The 17,023-nt window shown below is 45.4% G+C and overlaps 1 protein-coding gene across 5 annotated transcripts in view; it reads left to right on the plus strand.

Moving 5' to 3' along the window:
* Window positions 1–8,981: 8,981 nt before the first annotated feature.
* Window positions 8,982–17,023, plus strand: part of ST3GAL5 (ST3 beta-galactoside alpha-2,3-sialyltransferase 5) — a 47,038-nt gene continuing 38,996 nt past the window's right edge. The window contains exon 1 of one of the 5 annotated variants that reach the window (XM_008529260.2): window positions 8,982–9,945. Coding sequence is in view for 1 of the 5 variants with exons in the window: in XM_070573699.1 (XP_070429800.1) it covers window positions 10,407–10,491 (85 nt within the window). In the remaining 4 variants the exon portion in view is untranslated. Of the gene's footprint in view, window positions 9,950–10,292; window positions 10,492–10,536; window positions 10,936–17,023 lie in introns of those variants that run through there. The other 4 variants (XM_070573700.1, XM_070573699.1, XM_070573703.1 and 1 more) reach the window with 4 other exon arrangements.

Raw genomic sequence — 17,023 nt, forward strand, 5'->3', positions numbered from 1 at the left:
GATTGTTCTTCCTCTTCTTGAAAGTTAAAAAAAACCCACAAGGCTATCAAAAGACATGAGCAGGAACCTTCGCAGCCTCACTATTTGTTATAGTCTCCAACTTGAAACAACCCAAATGTCCATCACGGGGATAAAAGAATTGTGATATAACCATATTATGCAGCAATGAAAATGAACAAATTTAAGCTGCTTGTGGCAACAAGGATGAAACTCACAAACCCAACAGTGAGTGAAAGGAGTCAGACGCAGAGAGTTCATACTGTAGGATTTCTTTCACATAAAGTTCAAAAACAGGCTAAACAAACCTAAGGAGTGGAAGTCAGAAGAGTGGCTACAATCTCAGGGGGAGGATGAGGATGGCGACCAGGAGCAGCCATGAGGCAGGTTGGGAAGATAGGCAAAGCTCTGTTTCTTGACATGGTGTGTTCACTTACAGATAATTCATTGAGCTATACCTTCATGATTTTTGAACTTTTTGGTAGATCTCATCTTTAAGTAAAATATTTTAAGTGAATAGAAAACGGAAAGGTGTGACTTTTCCTTGTTTACCCTAGTGAAATGGCCACAAAGGATGAAGTGCCCCTCTGGGCTATGCAGACATGACATGTCCCTGATGATCAAAGGCTTGGTTACCTCTTCCATTTCCACCAACTCCCTTCCCCCACTCCCCTCTACTTCCATTCTTAGCAGAACTCCTGCCATCCACAAACATTGCACAGATGCCCACGGGATTGGCAAAACAGTGCTCTTATCTTCTAAGTCTGGTTATGCCTGGTTGACTAGGTGACTGATATTAGTTGGTGTTCCCTCCTCCTCCTAGTTGATAGTAGAACTCTAGACCCTATGTGGTGCCAGGAAAATGGGTCAGGGGCCTGTTCCTTGGCCCATGATTGGTGTCGTTGTTACCATTTACGTTTACGTCTGGTTCTGGACATTTGTTATTCCAGGGTCCCCAGAGATGCCACACATAGCCCAGCCATGGTCTGACCACAGTACCTCCAGCTTTCCGCACAGCTGTGTCATTTAGTGGTCAGTACCTGGGCATCCATGGACATTCCTATAAAAGGTTCTCCACCTCCTGGGGTATTTTTGAGGAACTGGCGATAGGTCTCAGCCTCTCTAGGAGGCCATCCAACATAGCTTGGGCAAGGGAAACCCAAATCCCTAGGGTACAGGCATCCTGAGCAGGTGGAGGGAGGAGACAATACCTCCACTTCTTTAAGAATGAGACTAGGGGGAGGGGGAAGAACAGAGCTAATTTCTTATCAGGTTATTTGCCCTAACCTCTAAAGCAAGGCAATAGGGTCCATCCTATGGAATGTTCACAGAAGACGAAGTCCCTGCCTGCAAGGACTCGACAGCCTAGCCGGGAATATAAAAGAACCCTTGAGTTAAAAAAAAAAAAAAAAAAGAAAGCAAACCTGACCAGACAAGGTAATTTTGAAGAGGCAGCAGAGATGCAGGGCTGACCTCTTAGGCTGATTTTGCACACTCCATCATACTACGTTTCCGCTTCATCACCTATATCGGTACAGAGGTCATAGACCTTCAGGCCCTCCGTGTGGAAGTTTCATTGCACCCATGCAGTGTCCATCTGCCCTGCAATTAAAAATAAATAAATAAATTTGTTGCTAACTTTTTAAAACGGAGAGAATTGACCTACAAATCCCGATTTCTAGCCTCTCTGGAAAAATCTGATGATCTAGCAACACAGGGTGCTCAATTCCCACACAGCAGCGATTCCCAAGAACTGAGCAGTGACTGTCCCCTTTAGATGAGGCTCTCCAGGGGCACCCCATAGTCCCCACCTATGGTCCCCACTTCCTATTGTCTCACAGCCTACTTCACTCATTTAAGTGACCTGCTTGGTGCCCCCAGGCATCTAATCTTATCCTGTTTTAAGATAAAAATTTAATATCTCCCTCCTGTCAGGAGAACAAAGTCCAGACACCTTAGGCTGGTAAGTCTTTCAAAATCTGGACCCAATCGCATCTTCCATTGCTTCCCTACACACGTTTTTCTCCAAATATTAGGGTCCACATGAATGATTGTCCCGGTTTTGTGCATTTAGCTGGTTGTGTTCTCAGAATCAAGTTTCATGTTTCAACTCTTTGGCTTGTGCTTTGATTGACACTCTGCTCTGGCATCTTAGACCTTCCAAGATCACCTTCCTCATCTCTAACCAACATCCTTGAGAAGTCCTCTTACTCAGGGTGTGATCATCGGTTTCTGTTGTCAGAAAATGTTTTCCGTTTGCCCTTGATCTTGAAAGATGATTTCCTTATTTATACAATTCTAGGTTGACAGTTATATTCTCCCAGAACTTTGTAGATACTATTTCCCTGCCTTCTGGCAACTTCCAGCATAATTACTATATCTCCGTAGATAATCTGTCTTGACCGTCTGGTTGCTTTTAAGATTTTCTTTGTATCTCTAGTGTTTTGCGGTTTCACTGTGATGTGTCTAGGATTTCTGTTAATTTTCTTGCTTATGGTTTGTTGGGGTTTGTGATGCTGAGGATTGTGTTTTTCAACAATTCTGGAATAATTTTCAGTCATGATTTCTTCCTTTAATGCCTCTGTATCATTTTCTCTATTTTTTTCTTTTTGGAAATCTGCTTAGGCATGTGCTAGACTTCACTCATTCTATCCTTCATGTCTCTTAATCTCATTAAGTTTTTCCTATAACTCTTTTCTCTTGGTGTTGCCTTTTAGGTAATGTGTTTGTATCTATCATTTAATTCACCGGTTATATCTTTATCTGTCTCTTCTATCATTTGACCTGTTGTAATTGATAGTCTGAGTTATAATTGACAGTCTCCTGCTTTTATTTCTTAGTCATACTTTCAATACCTTCTTTTATTTCCATAAACATATTGAACAAACTTATTTGATATTTTGAATCTCCTAATTCCGTTCTCTGCGGGTTTTGTGGGTCTGAGTCTTCATTTTATCATTTCTGCTGACACTCACGTGGCTTGTTTCCTTGTGCGTATTGGGATATTATAAATTGCAAACTCAAATTCCTTGGAACTTTGTGGGCATTATCTTAGGCTTGAGTCTAAAGAGCAGGTCCCTAGAGGTGATTTTCTTCTTACAAGTGCCTAAGAGTGCTACCAACCTAGAACCACTTTAAAAGGTTTTTGGTCACAAAGGTGATAAAAATTCCAGCCCCAAACCTGCATGAGTGTGGGCTTTTGCTTGAGAATTCTCAGGGGAAACATTTTTCTTTATTTTGGTTCTACCCTGAACTAAAATCAGATATCTTGAGGCAAATAACCATCTATTACAAGAATCCTACTGTTTCTCTGGGGAGCAAGATCTGACTACACCCACTGAAATTTCCACCCTTTGAGGGTTCTGGGCGTGCATAAGGCTCTCCATTCCAATCTCACATTCTGCTTCAGTCTAGGTTTTGTCCCCGACCTCTAGCCCCAGCCTGGTTGTCCCGTTGGCCAGAGTTAACAGATGGCCCCAAGGAAAACTTTGGCTCCTGCTCACCTGTCTAGATTCATGCTTTCTCGTAGTTTCTGCCTCAGAGGGGTTTCCTTCCATTCCTGCCAGCTCAGCCTTGCTGTAAAAACAGGCTTTGAATCATTTCCCCAGCAATTTAGGGATTTTTGACTTGGTGGATTTCTCCAGAATCCACACTGCCATGTTGCTGGAAACATGGCACTCATTTTTCTATCGTCATTTTCCAGCAGTCTCCCAGAATCCTTTGCTCATCCTATTTCCTCTATCTTCCTCATCTTCTCCATTTGTTAAATCCTATTGTGGTAGGCAGAATTCTAAGATGGCTCCCCAGATTCCTAATCTCTGGTGTATGCACACTTTCTGGTGGTTATTCAACCAAACACTAATCTAGGTGTTGCTGTGAAGCGATTTTACAGATATAGTTAACATCCCTAATCAGTTGATCTTAAAATAAGGAGTTGTCTGGGTGGCCCTGACCTAATCACATGAGGTTTTTAAAAGCAGAGAGTTTTGTCTGATGGGGAGCAGAAGAGAAAGCAATGGAGCTGTGCTCTGGCTGGCCTGGAAGAAAGCAAACATCCATGATGCGAACTTCCCATGGGGCCACTTGGCAAGGAGCTGCGGGCAGCCCCTAGGAGCTCAGGATGGTCCTTGGCCAACAGCTAGCAAAAAAATTGAGGAATTCAACCCTGCAACTGCAAGGAAATAAATTCTGCCAAAAACCAGTGAGCCTGAGTGAGGACCCCGAGCCCACACGAGAAATGCCGCCCTGGCCAACACTTTGATTTCAGTCATTTGAGACCCTGAGCAGAGAATCCAGTCACACTGTACCTGGACTTAGACTGTGAGATAACAAATTCGTGTTGTTTTCATCCACTAAATGTGTGGTATTTTGTTACACAGCAATAGAAAACGAATACAGCCCCAAACTGATATCCCCACCAATACAGCTACCTTATCCTTCAAAGTCAAATTCAAGTTTCATCCCTCCAAAAAGTGTCCTTGAGCCCTGAGGCAGGTCCAGCTGTGGCCTCTTTGATGCTCCCATGGCTTTTTGTTAATGGTTCTTCTCTTACATCTAGTTGTGTTACTGGTTTTGTTTTTTCTCTTGTTTAAAAGTGTATTTCTCTTCAGTTAGATCATTTGGGCCTTCAGGGCGGGGACCACATCTTAGGTGGGCTCTGGAGTCTGATGGCCTGTGTTCAAATCCTGGCTTTGCTTCTTCGGAGCCATGTGACCTTGGGCAGGTTATTTCATTTCCCTAAGCTTCTCCAAGCCTCAACTTCCTTAGGTAAGATATGCAAATAAGAAGACCCTACCTCAAAGGGGTGTTGTGAAGACAAAATGAATCATGTAAAGCACTTAGCATCATGCCTGGCACATAATAGGCCCTCAGCAAATGTTTGTGCAATGACTATTTGGTGACGGATGGACAGAATGAGGGCCTGTAGACATGCCTGCATCTATCAATACGTGCCCCACAACTTCCAGAAGGATTCAGTCCAGGCGGAAGTGTCTTCTCCACCTGAGCTGCCCTCTGCCAGCCGACAGCCTTCCCCAGAGGTTTCTGTAACGTCTCTTTCCCTCCTTTGTTTGTTTGATTCCTGCTTCTCCCGTGATTGCTCACAGGAAACATTCCTAGAAAAACCTCAAGGGACAGACTCCCTTTGTGCTTCAGCGCAGCAGACAGAGTCTGCGTTCTGTTGGCTGCAGCTGTGCTCCAGCCCCTGGGGACTGAGGGTGGGGCGGCACCTCAGAAGGACACGGATGGGAGTTGAACAGACGGTAAAGCCTACCAGGAGAAACAGACCAAGACAACGCCTGGGCTGGAACCCCGACAACAAGGTGGTGGAAGGGGGCGAGGGATTCTCGACCCCCCACCTCACACACATCCTTAGTCTTGGCTGCTACAACTCATTTCCCTACTTTCCTTCCGGCCACCTACAAAATAGTCACATCAGCATCACTCCTAACAGCTTCAGAGATGCCAGGCCCTGGGGAAGGCCCAGCTTCTGTCTTGGTGTCAGATGAGAGCCATTTGGCAGGAGAAAAGAAACAGGCCATCTGGAGAGGCCTCACAGACCTCAGTAAGTTGAACCAATGACTCCCCTCATTTCTATTTATTGTAAAAAACAACATTATTACAACATGAAAGGACATTTCTTAAAAAAAGAAGAAAAGATTACTCATGATCACACCACCCTCACACCACATCTGTTTTCTTTTTCCAAGTTTGCTTCCAGTTTTGGGCCACATGATAGAAGTTTGCAAACAATCTATGTCCTCTTTTTTGTTTTCACTTAATATTATATCTTAAGCCCTTTCCAGTGTTGCCATAATCTTCACATTTGCCTCTCTTGTATAAACTGCAAATATTCCAGCCAATTTGATTGAGGCATAATTAATGATGCCTTAACGCTTGGGGATCTTGCTTATCCCTTTGAATCTTTGAGGTTGGCTCCTGGCAAAGCTGTAAATGAAAGGAAGTTTGTTTTCTGGGCCCATGTGTATCCTTTACAGATCTTCTTTCTTCCCTGCTGGCAATTTGAGCCCAAGAGTTTTTTTGCCATGAGAACAACCTGCTCTCTGATCCCCACCTGCTTTCTAAGGTTGTTCCTCCATTCAGCGGGCTATTAAAAAATAATAACATAGTTTTATGTTTGCCTCAATATAAAAGCAATATGTGCTCATGTTGTCCAACTTGAGAAATACACAAAAGCAAAAGGACATAAAAAATCTGCTATAATCTTGCTATTCAGCATCACATGCCACTGTTCCTTATTGCTCTTAAAAGTGTTTTTTGGCACTTTTCATCCCACTTGCCTGTGCTAGGCCGTTTTCCCCCCAGACCCTGCTCTGCCTTCCAACTTCACTTTAGAAGCTAACTTTCATTGCAATGATGAAGGCTGAATGAGTAAACCCTAGAAAGTATAGTATCCTGAGGCCTCAGACACCTGTTTAGGAAAAAAACATGAACAAACTGGACATAATGCGTCGATTGAGGCACCTGAGCTTGGCTAGTGTAACCCACAGTGGAATTCATTGGATCATAAAACTGGAATGTACAGAGGTAGGATGGGCTGCAGGGCTGGTTTGATCTAGCAGCTCAAAAATGTCATAAAGGAAATGCTTTCTTTCTAATCTTTCTCTCTACTTCCCACAGCATTATTTTCTTCACAAGCTAAGCTCTTCTGTGGTCTCAAAGGGCTGCCTTATCAGTATTGTCTGAAACTACTTACTGCCTGGTTCCTGTCTAGCAGGAAATAAGAGCATCTCTCTCTCACCATCCAATAAATTCCTGAGATTTCCTCTGATTGAATCAGTCTGCTTCCTATGGCCACCCATGAATCAATCCTAGCAGCAGGGAGGATGGCATGACTCTGGGTGGCTTATACCAGCAGGTCTCAAACTTTGGTCTCAAAACCCTTTTACATCCTTAAAAATTACTGAGGATCCCAAAGAATCTTTTTAATGGAGGCTTTATCTATTGATACTTGCCAAATTAGAATTTAAATACATTAAAAATAATAAAATAATTCCTTAAAAATCTTAAAATTACATGTTAACATAACATATTAATAAAAAAAATAAGTTTTCCAAAACAAAAAGATGGTGAGAAAAATGGCTTTTTTTTCTTTCTTTTCTTTTCTTTTTTTTTTTTTACATATTTACAACTCTAAGTCTGACTTAATATAAGACAGCTGGATTTACATATCTGCTTCTGGATCCCATCTGTTGCAAATTGTTTTGGCAAAGTACATGAAGAAACCTTGCTTCACGTCGATTCGTAACTGGAAAAGGGAAGAGTATTTTAATAGCCTTTTAAGATAATTGTATATATTCTTCTTTAATACTACACCAAAACTCTACAACATGTAATTGCTTAAAGGTCGTTGCGCTGTGGAATCTGAAATCTCATCTATAAATTTTTCATACTCTTAAATTAAAATCCATTGTCTGCCTTGCATTTAAAATGGATATTTTACCTACATACGATTTGGTGACATCACGCGTTAGCCATTTGGAAAATAGCGATTTACTGAGCAAATGCAGGTCTTCCAAATGTTGGCACATCATACATTATCCAATATCCAAAAATCACATGTATTAATATCACCATCAGAAAAGTCCTTAAATATTGAGAACTTGTCAAGCTGATCATGGTACAAGTTTTCCAAAATTCTAAATTTCTTTTGACACTGGGAATTTTTTCATCATTGGCAACAGTCAACTGCGTTCCTTGAAGAGAGAGGCTGACTTTGTTCATTTTCAAGAAAATTCCTACCAAATCCCAAGTCAAAATAACCATAATTTGACAGTTGTTTTCTCGAGTGAAAATGGTGTTCCATGAAAAAAAAACCCCAAAACAGCTAGTTCAGCTTACAACTGAAATGATCACCTAAGTCCTTTTCCTTAAACACCCATCACACCTCAGTTTGCAGCAAAAGTGTTTTCTGTGCAGTTTCCATTTTGTCATATAAAATATTACAAAGATGCTTACTCAAGGGTTGAGATTTTAACAAAGTAATAATTTTTTACTGCTCTATTAACAACATTCTTAAGTGAAGCTGCATTTTTTTTTACCACGAGTGTGTGAAGAATGTATATTACTACAGTTTGGTGCCACTACCTTGATTGGTGAAGGCACCAACAGTTTTGCACACCTTCGCTTTTGCACCATCAGTGAGAAAGGTAAATAACGTCTTAGATTATTATGAAATAATTTTGATGTCAGAGATGTCCTGAAAGGTCCTCAGGGAACCCCAGGGCTTTATGGATCGTACTTTGAGAACCACTAACTTAGAACAAGCAGAGCCCACTAGCAGAGCTAAGAGTGAGCCAAACTTACCTAAAAAGTATGCTGCATCACAGAGGGGGAGGGTGGGATGGACACCGGGGGCAACCACAATGCCTGCTGTCAGAATGATTTAAGGAACTGTAAAGAATTACAAAATTATAGTGACTGTCCCAGATTTACAAATCGTCTGACAGCTTTGCTACTCTGGGTCCAGAAGCTTTTCTGATACCAGCTTCTGACTTGCAGAGATACAGGTAAGGCTTTGAGATGTAGTGACTGATCCAATCTACTGTTTGGGGATCTCTGTCTTCATCCAGAACAGTAGCTAAGGCTGGCTCCACAGATAGTGAAAAGGATGTTTTAGGGCAGGGCTTATCTTATTGGACAAGTACGTCATCCTCTCTCCCCTCCAAATGTGAGTGGAGTGAATGAGGTAGTGGGTACAGGGTAAGCTAAACAGCTGCCCTGTTAGGGTGGGACAGGCAGCAGCTTCAAGCTCCCTTTCTTCCTCACCTTCACCTTACACCCACTCTTCCAAGCCAAGATACTGCTGACCCATATGCCAGCTGTAACGCTTTCAGGGCCTGGCTTTGTGGACAAGGAGTGTCTGGGAGAAAAGGCATAGAGCAGCCTAGGCAAGGAGACATGGAGTGTCTGGTCAAGCAGGCAGGCTTTGGGCTGGTCTCTGAGAGAGAGGGGGTGAGGCGCTCAGCATTCTCCTTGCAGCTGTCACTGCCTCAGCAGCTGCTCTGCCTGGCCAGCCTTGGCCAACCCACTGGATTTAGATCTCCCAGTGACAGCTTTTCCTCTAATATTTTCAAAATGCTCAATTGTCCTCACCTTAGAATAATACAGAAACATTTTATGTTTTATGTTCGCAAAGGCAAAATCCCTTTGCGAGGTGTGCAGGCAGAGTCCTCCCACTCTTTCCTTTCCAAGATTTACCTCCTGACTTTTGTCATCCAGATACGACATTTTTTCCAGTACCCCTACCCCACCAGGGGAAGAACACAGACATCTCCAAACTGTTTGGAGCTATGCACACCCTCTGGAAGCTGCTGCAAAGAAGACTGACAAGACTCTGGGTTTACTCAAATGTATTTGGCTCAGGGTCTGGGATCTGCTTTTTCATACCGGAACCTGCATCACAGATGCATGATCGTGATGCTGTTTTTCAACCAGAAATTCTGGAGGCAGACCAACTTCACCGACTTCACTCAAGAGTCAACAAGTCCTAAGGCACAGAAATATCACACGCACTTGGCCGTGTTGAAGAAATCACATCAGTGCTTTAAACTCTTTTTAATTCCTGAGTTTGGGGATTCACTAATGTTTATGCTTTTAAAAATTGTTTGACATTTTCTCTCCAGAATCAAGGGGGACTCGGGAGGCATGAAAATGGGCGCTCCAAGCGCAGATTCTGATCCTGGCTCTGCCACCAAATATTCCAACGATTTAGGGTAACTCACTTCTGCTCTTTGGGCTCCAATTACCCATCTGGGAAACTAATGGGTAATCAGCGCTGTCTCGCTTTTCTCCGACACGTGGAACAACAAAAGGCTTTTCTGCAAGTGCCCAGACACGCCCAGGCTGCTCTCTAACTGCCCTCGAGGGCGCCAGGAACTCCGGACCAGTGTCAGCCCGGGGGGCTGCTCCGGCGAGCGAAGTGCATACGTAAGTACGTAAAGCCCCTTCATTCCGGCTCCGCATCTACGAGCCTCTGCGCAGTAAAAGCCTACAACCGGTCTAAATACACCTTCCGTACCTTCCGCCATCTAACCGCACGCAGAGTTCGAGAGAGCTGGGGGCACTTGGGCCCCGCGCCCCAGCCGGCCCAACCCCCGGGGCGTCCCGCTGGGGGCGCTCTGCTCCCCGCTTCCCCAACCCAGCGGGGCGGCGGGTTGCGCGTCTCAGGAGCCGGGCCGCCGCGGGAGCCCCCGCGCGCTCCGATTGGTCTGTCGCGTCCTCGTGACGCGAGGCCCCGGCCCCTCCCCCGTCGTGGCCCCTCCTCCCCCCGCCTCCGCCTCCGCGCCGGCCGCGAAAGGTCCGGGACTGAATGGGAGCGAGCGCGGGACCGGGGGCGGGCGGGGGCGCGGGGCCCGGGACTGGTAGCCGGCCGGCGCCCCCTCCCTAGTATGCGGACGAAGGCGGCCGGCGGCGCGGAGCGGCGTCCCCTGCAGCCGCGGACCCAGGCGGCGGCGGCGGCACCTGCCGGCCGAGGTACGTGGCGCAGCCCCCTCCTCGGCGTAGCGGGGCTGGCGGGCTGGGGGCGGCGGCGGCCATCCTCCTGCCCTCCCCTGGCTGGGCCCGGAGGCTCCGCCCCAGCCCCCGCGGACAGCGCCCAGGGCTCGGCGCCCCCAGACGCGCCTCGCGGGGGCGCGGGCTGAGAGTCGTGGCCTCGGGGAGCGGGGCGCCGCGGCCCGCACCAGTGTGGACGCGGTGGAGTCGCAGGGGTAAACGGCCGGGATGTCGGGTGGCCGCAGTGGCCCCTTTCCCCCAGCTTTCCGCAGCGCCTCGGGGTTTAATTCATTGCTGGAAGCTTCCGAGCCAGCAGAGCCGAGTTAACTCATTTCCCCGGGACGGGATCGTGACACCCGCCACAGGGTAACTAACAGCTTCGGAAACTGTCTTTTGCATCCATTGAGACGGCGTGATCTGGTGTCTGTAGGTAGACATTTGCCAATGACCTTTCTTGCCCCCTCTCTGCGGCCAGCTTGCGGAAGAGACAGGTTTTGGTGACCTTTGGTTTCTGAATTGTAAGCAGTGACTTGACGTAGGTATGCATTCATTATGCTCCTTTAGTGAGTAACGCAAGGTTTTTGGAGAGCATCTCCGAGGAGCCGGGCAAAAAAGGAGAGGGGGCGTCCTACCTGTACTCCACACCAGCTAGGTGACCTTGGCCGACTGATTCCCCTGTGGGGCTCAGTCTCCTGGTCTGTACTTGGAGGAGTACAGACCTGCTGATGGCCCAGGTCTCGTCCAGGGACCTGGTTACGTGATTCTGGCCGCAAAATGTGTTTACAAATGAAAGGGGTCCTGCAGGATCGCTAGCTGACTTAAAAGACGAATTTTGTGTTCTCATGTCCTAATTAGTGTATATGGCCTTTGTTTAATTAAGTATCGTCCCTTTAAAAGGGAAAACGGTTTTGTGTCCTGTGCTTCATCTGGTACCCTTGGCTTGCCTGCTCCTGGTGCCAAGCAGGTGCTGGGTTTGGGGGTTACAAAGAGGAAGGAGACTCACCTCCTGCCCTCTGCTGTTTAGCTGAGCCCTCCTCATGGCTTCTGAGTGCTAATCCTCTTCCACAGAAGGATGCGTATCCTGAAACTGTGGAAGAGGAATCCATGTCTGTGGAGTGAAGGGGCACAGACTCAGAAACAGGGTGGGTTGTGGCTTCAGGTGTGTAATCCTGAAAGCTTGACAGTTTAGAAGAGTGTCATATTTCTAGTGGTAGAGCCAGGGATCACTCAAATTCCAAGCAATACATGGCCAAGGAGAGATTGATGTGAACTGGAAGAGCGCTAACCAGAATGTCCTGAGTCTTTTCACAGTCTGCCCATTAGAGGAGTGCTGCTGTTTCTGTAGGATGAAGTGAACCTTGGTTATGATTCGTAGCCATTTCTTCCTCTAGGGAAGAAAAGAAATGGGTGAAATGGGAAGGCGTGAAGGGGTTTATGGAAGGAAGAGAAAAGGCTGACAGGCATAAGTTCTAAAAGCTTGCGTTTATGACTGCGTGTTTTGAAAACGCTTATAATTTTGGCACAAACTGCCAAATTGTCACATGCTATCAAAATAGATTGGTGTTGAATTTTAAGGATCTATTCAAGGCAGAATAAGAACCAACCCTTTGTTCTTGGATTGGCCTCCTCCAGTTCTTCCCTGCTTCCCTAGCTGGGCTCTTTGGCAGCAGTGAGCGGAGTTTATCTAGCAGGTTGGCTCTTGTAAGGTGAACAGACAATAGCAAGAGGTGCGGGGTCCTCTGTGGGAGTCCCTCCCAGTGCTGGGGGGGCCCAGGGGCGTGTCTTGGAGACGGCAGTCCCTGGGAGAAGGGACGAGGCTCGCCTTCCACACCCTTCTAGCTCCTGAGGGGCGACTTAATCCGAGCTGCCTGTGGAGACGTGGAGGATTGAGGTTGCTCCCAGAGGTCATGCTCTGTGATTTTAGTCTAACTGGGAAACCTTGGCAGAAATAAGACAACTGGGAATGTTCACACATTAATGATGGTATGAACTCCGCAACTGCTGAAAGAGAAGCAAGGACCAGATCAGTGTGACTGACCTAAGTTAGCAAAGACTTCCAAAAGGGGAGTGAATCACTGGCTTGATGTGGGAGGAAGCCATGAATGTGGATCGGGACGTGTGAGCTCTCCATGGGGAGAGACCCACCTTAAGCACATGTGCAGAGAGGGAGCGAGGAAGACGTGTAAGGGAGTGGGAGAACAATGAGGTTAGAGGGTACAAGAATACTACCAGGCTTGTCTTGCCTGGAGAGCTTTTTTTTTTTTAAGTATAGCTTACCTAGTAGGAAAGTAGACACACCATAAGTATACCATTCAACACATTTTCCAAATGAAACGCACCCGTGCACTCAGCACTCAGATCAAGAAGCAAGAACTCCCCATGTGCTCCCTTCTAGTCAGTTCCTCCTGGAGGATGACCCCTGCCTGATCTCCCACGCCTGTATCAATGAAATCCTCCAGTGACCATCTTCCTTCCTTATGAGTTAGGTTTCTGAGATTCGCTCGTGCTGCCTGTCGTTATGGTGTATTCACTCTCATGGCTGATGTGGCCATTGGGTGAATAATATAACACATACAGTCCTGTGCCACGTAACGACGTTCCCGTCAATGACAGATGGCATATACAGTGGTGCTCCCATAAGATCAGTACCATATGCCCTAGGTGTGTGGTAGGCTATACCATCTAGGTTTGTGTAAGTATGCTCTGTGATGTTCGCACAACAACAAAGTTGCCAGCGACGCATTTCTCGGAACATATCCCTGTTAAGCGATGCATGACTGTATTTATCTGTTTACTATGGATGGACATTTGGGCAGTTTCCAGTATTTGGCTGTTACCAGCAATGTTGCTGTGACTGTTCTCCTACCTGTCTTTGGTATACATATATGCGTTTATGATGGGGGTGCACGCAGGGGTGTGATTGCTAGACCATGGGTGTGTGTATCCTCAGCTTTGGGAGCTACAGATGAAGCTATTGTATTCCAATTTGGAATAACTACATTGGTAGTTCCTTGCTACTCGGTGGTGAGTGCCGTGTTGACTTTTCACTGGGGAGACTGAGGCAGGAGTTCTACCAGGAGTCACGATCAGTTTCTACCTGGCTGTGCCCCGTATGTTGTCGGCACGTGCAGTCACCTCCAGGCCCTCGTCTTTCCTGGTCAAGCAGCCGGACAGACTGGACTGTGTGAGGAAGGCTTTAGCTCCAAGAGCCTCTGTTGTCTAGGGGGGTTTCTCTGGCCTCCCGGCTCTCCTTTGTCTCAGCTCCCACCCTTCTTGCTGCAAACACTCCTGGGAACCTCTCCTCCCTTAGCTTTCCTTACGTCGTGCTCTCTGTACTTGCTTCTACCTCCACCTGCCGTCCCTGCACCTCTGGATTTCTGCTTACAAAGTCCCCATGTCCTAGAGGAAAAGCCCGTTTCTTGTTTGGTCTTTTGAGGCCATACAAGACATTTTTGTTCTCCTCTTATGGCATGGAAAAGTATGCAGGATTAAGCTGTTGGATGGTTCGCCAGCTCCTGTACCCGTGAATTCTTCCTCTTTTCCCTTCAGGTTTTTAATATCTGGAATCATAATAGTTAAGTATCATATAATATGATTTGATTAATTCAGAGGGAAAAATTGATAAAAATAACAAAAATGGTCTACTTTGATGGAATAGTAGTTCTGTCTTTTGAATATTAAGGCTGTTTATAGGATTAAGTGTCATTTTCATAATTAAAGGCTTATATGTGTTGAGTTCAGAGCAGAAGCAGTTTTTCTACTACATGTGTAGAGAATGACTTCTTCCCTGGCCTGCCTCTCTCCTCAGCTTCTGCTTTTTCATCCTCTTTGGATTCTTTACCTCCTTTCTGTTGTTCACACACATCTTTGTTCCCTTCTAGACTCCAGCAGCAAGAGAGGAGGACAGTGTGTGGTACTTTAACAGGGCCTCCAATACTCTCCTCTCTTTGCTTGTCATTTTCTGCAATCAAGTCGTTATTCATCTCGGACTTGGTGGGTGATGCAGGCTTCTTGCTTTTCCTTCTTCTAGACCAGCACTGTTCAATGGAAATATAACCCAAGGCACACATATAATTTAAAATTTTCTAGTAGCTACATTTAAAAAATCAAAAAGAAACAGATGGATCAAAGTTTCAACTTCCCAGGAAGATAAAAACCTCTAAACTCTTACGCACCTAATAACATAGCTTCAAACTATATAAAGTAAAAACTGACAAAATGACAAAAAAAGTCCACAAATCTGCCATCATTTTTAGCATCACTCTTTCAATAACTGTTAGAACAAACTGACTAAAAACAAATAAGGGATTATTCCAACAAACAACACAGTAAGCTTGATCAAATTGATTATATAGAAAGCGTAGTCCCAGCAAATTAAGATTATACTTTTACAAAAATTGAGTATACACCAGGTCATAAAGTAAATCCTAACGTATTTAAAATAATCAGTATACAGACCAAGTTCTCTGAACACAATGCAACTAAATTATATATCAGTTTTAAAAGATAACTGGAAAAAAATTTGAAATTTTGAATTTTAAAATATTTAGATTTGAAAGATAAAGAAGTAATAATAATGAAAATATATATCATAACTTGTGAGATGAATTGTATCCTTAAGAAAAAACTTGTGGATGCAACTAAATTAGTATTTAGAGGGAAATAGCAGTCTTAATTGCTCATATTAGCATGAAAAAGCAAAAATTAATGATCTAATCTGCTAAATTAAGAAGTTAGGAACATATCAATTAAAATAGATCCAGTGAATTAGAAGGAAGGAAATTTTTAAAAGACAGGTGAAATTAATTTTAGTAATATATCGTAGTTAACTCAGTATGGCCCATGTGTTATGAAATCAATATAAAAATTGTTTGTGAGCTATTTTACATTCTTCTGTTTATACTAAGTCTTCAAAGCGTGGTATCTTACACTTATATAATAGAGCCCATCTCACTTTGGCCACATTTGAAGTCCTCAACAGCCACATACGGCTAGTGGCAACTGTGTTGGACAGCACAGCTCTAGGTCCTAGTCTGTACGTGTTGAGCTGGTTTGTCTCGATAAAGGAATATTCAGAGCTAAAACAGTAGTGGAGTTTAGTTATCTGCCAGGCAAATCTAGGATCATGGGAATCTAGCAGTTGGCAAAGAGACAGTGGGCTCTTCACTCTCCCCCACCCTCCCCAACGAACCCACGTGCTACAGAGCAGACGGGGGTCCAGCCCCGTGGCCGAGTGGTTAAGTTTGCATGCTCGGCGGCCCAGGGTTTCATGGGCTCAGATTTTGGACGTGGACCTAGCACCGCTCATCAAGCCATGTTGAGGCAGCATCCCACATGCCACAGCTAGAAGGATCCACAACTAAAAATATACAACTATGTACCAGGGGCCTTTTGGGAGAAGAAGGAAAAATAAAATCTTTAAAAAAAAAAAACATAGATGGGATGGAAAAAAAGGTAAATGCTGTACTGACTCACTTTATCCTCACCTGTTCTAGATGTGTTGTATATATCAGCTCATTTAATTTTTACAAAAGTCATGTTGAATTTGGTACCGTTATTATCCGCGTTTTACAGATGAGGATGTTGAGGATATTGAAGCTCTGAGAGGGTAAGAGACTCGAGGGGACGGAGTGGGATTCGGACTCAGGCAGGCTGGCCCAGAGGTGGTAGATGAGGCAGACGCATCCCTGCCTTTGCAGCATATGCTGCGTTCCCACCACCCCTCAGAATGGCTCCTGTCAAAATTCTCTCGAGAGGATTATCCGACGTGGCCGAGATGGCTCCGTGCCCTGGTCCAGGTTCGTGCATTCCTGGGCACACTGTCTTCACTCTCCTGGGTTTCCATAGCAGCCTCCTAACTAGTCTCACCTCCGAAGAGGACTTCCCCATCTGCAGCCCAGCCTCAAGAGAGGTCTCTCCAAAATTGAATTCCATTTAAACCCCTCAGTTGCTCCTTTTATCTTAGGATGAAATTTCAACCTATGGTGGCATGGCCTGCTTCCTGTTCCAGGCTCTCTCAGTACATTGTTCCCTCCTAGGCTGGGAACCCCAGGGAGTTCCAGGGAGTTCCCCTCGGACACTCCCGTCAGAGATTTCCCTGAGCTGCCTGCTGTCTTTGCTGGGGGGGGGGGGGCCAGGGAACCCCCACATGTCCTATTCATTCCTTCCTGGGGGAGCCAGAGCCTTTTCTAAGCCCCCTCCTGGCACACACACACACACACACACACGCACCCCAAATCTAAAACGTCTCGTAACACTCCCCTCATGTCCAATATAGAATAAGTTAAAAAGAAAAGCTATGAAAATAATTCCATTGGTGATAGAGCTACTTGTCTGATTTTTAAAATGAGTTTATAAGAGCTTTTTGAGGAAGAGACCATTTCTGTGCTGCCTATTGCTGTATCCCCAGGCGCATGCCCCGTGCCTGATTAAACCAGTCGTATGGATGGTAGGATGGCTGTTTGGGAGCCTGCCCAAATCTGCTTTCCCAAATTTTTGGAACAAAGAGTAAAAG

Source organism: Equus przewalskii, chromosome 14, assembly GCF_037783145.1.
Source record: "Equus przewalskii isolate Varuska chromosome 14, EquPr2, whole genome shotgun sequence".
NCBI classification, from domain to species: Eukaryota; Metazoa; Chordata; class Mammalia; order Perissodactyla; family Equidae; genus Equus; species Equus przewalskii.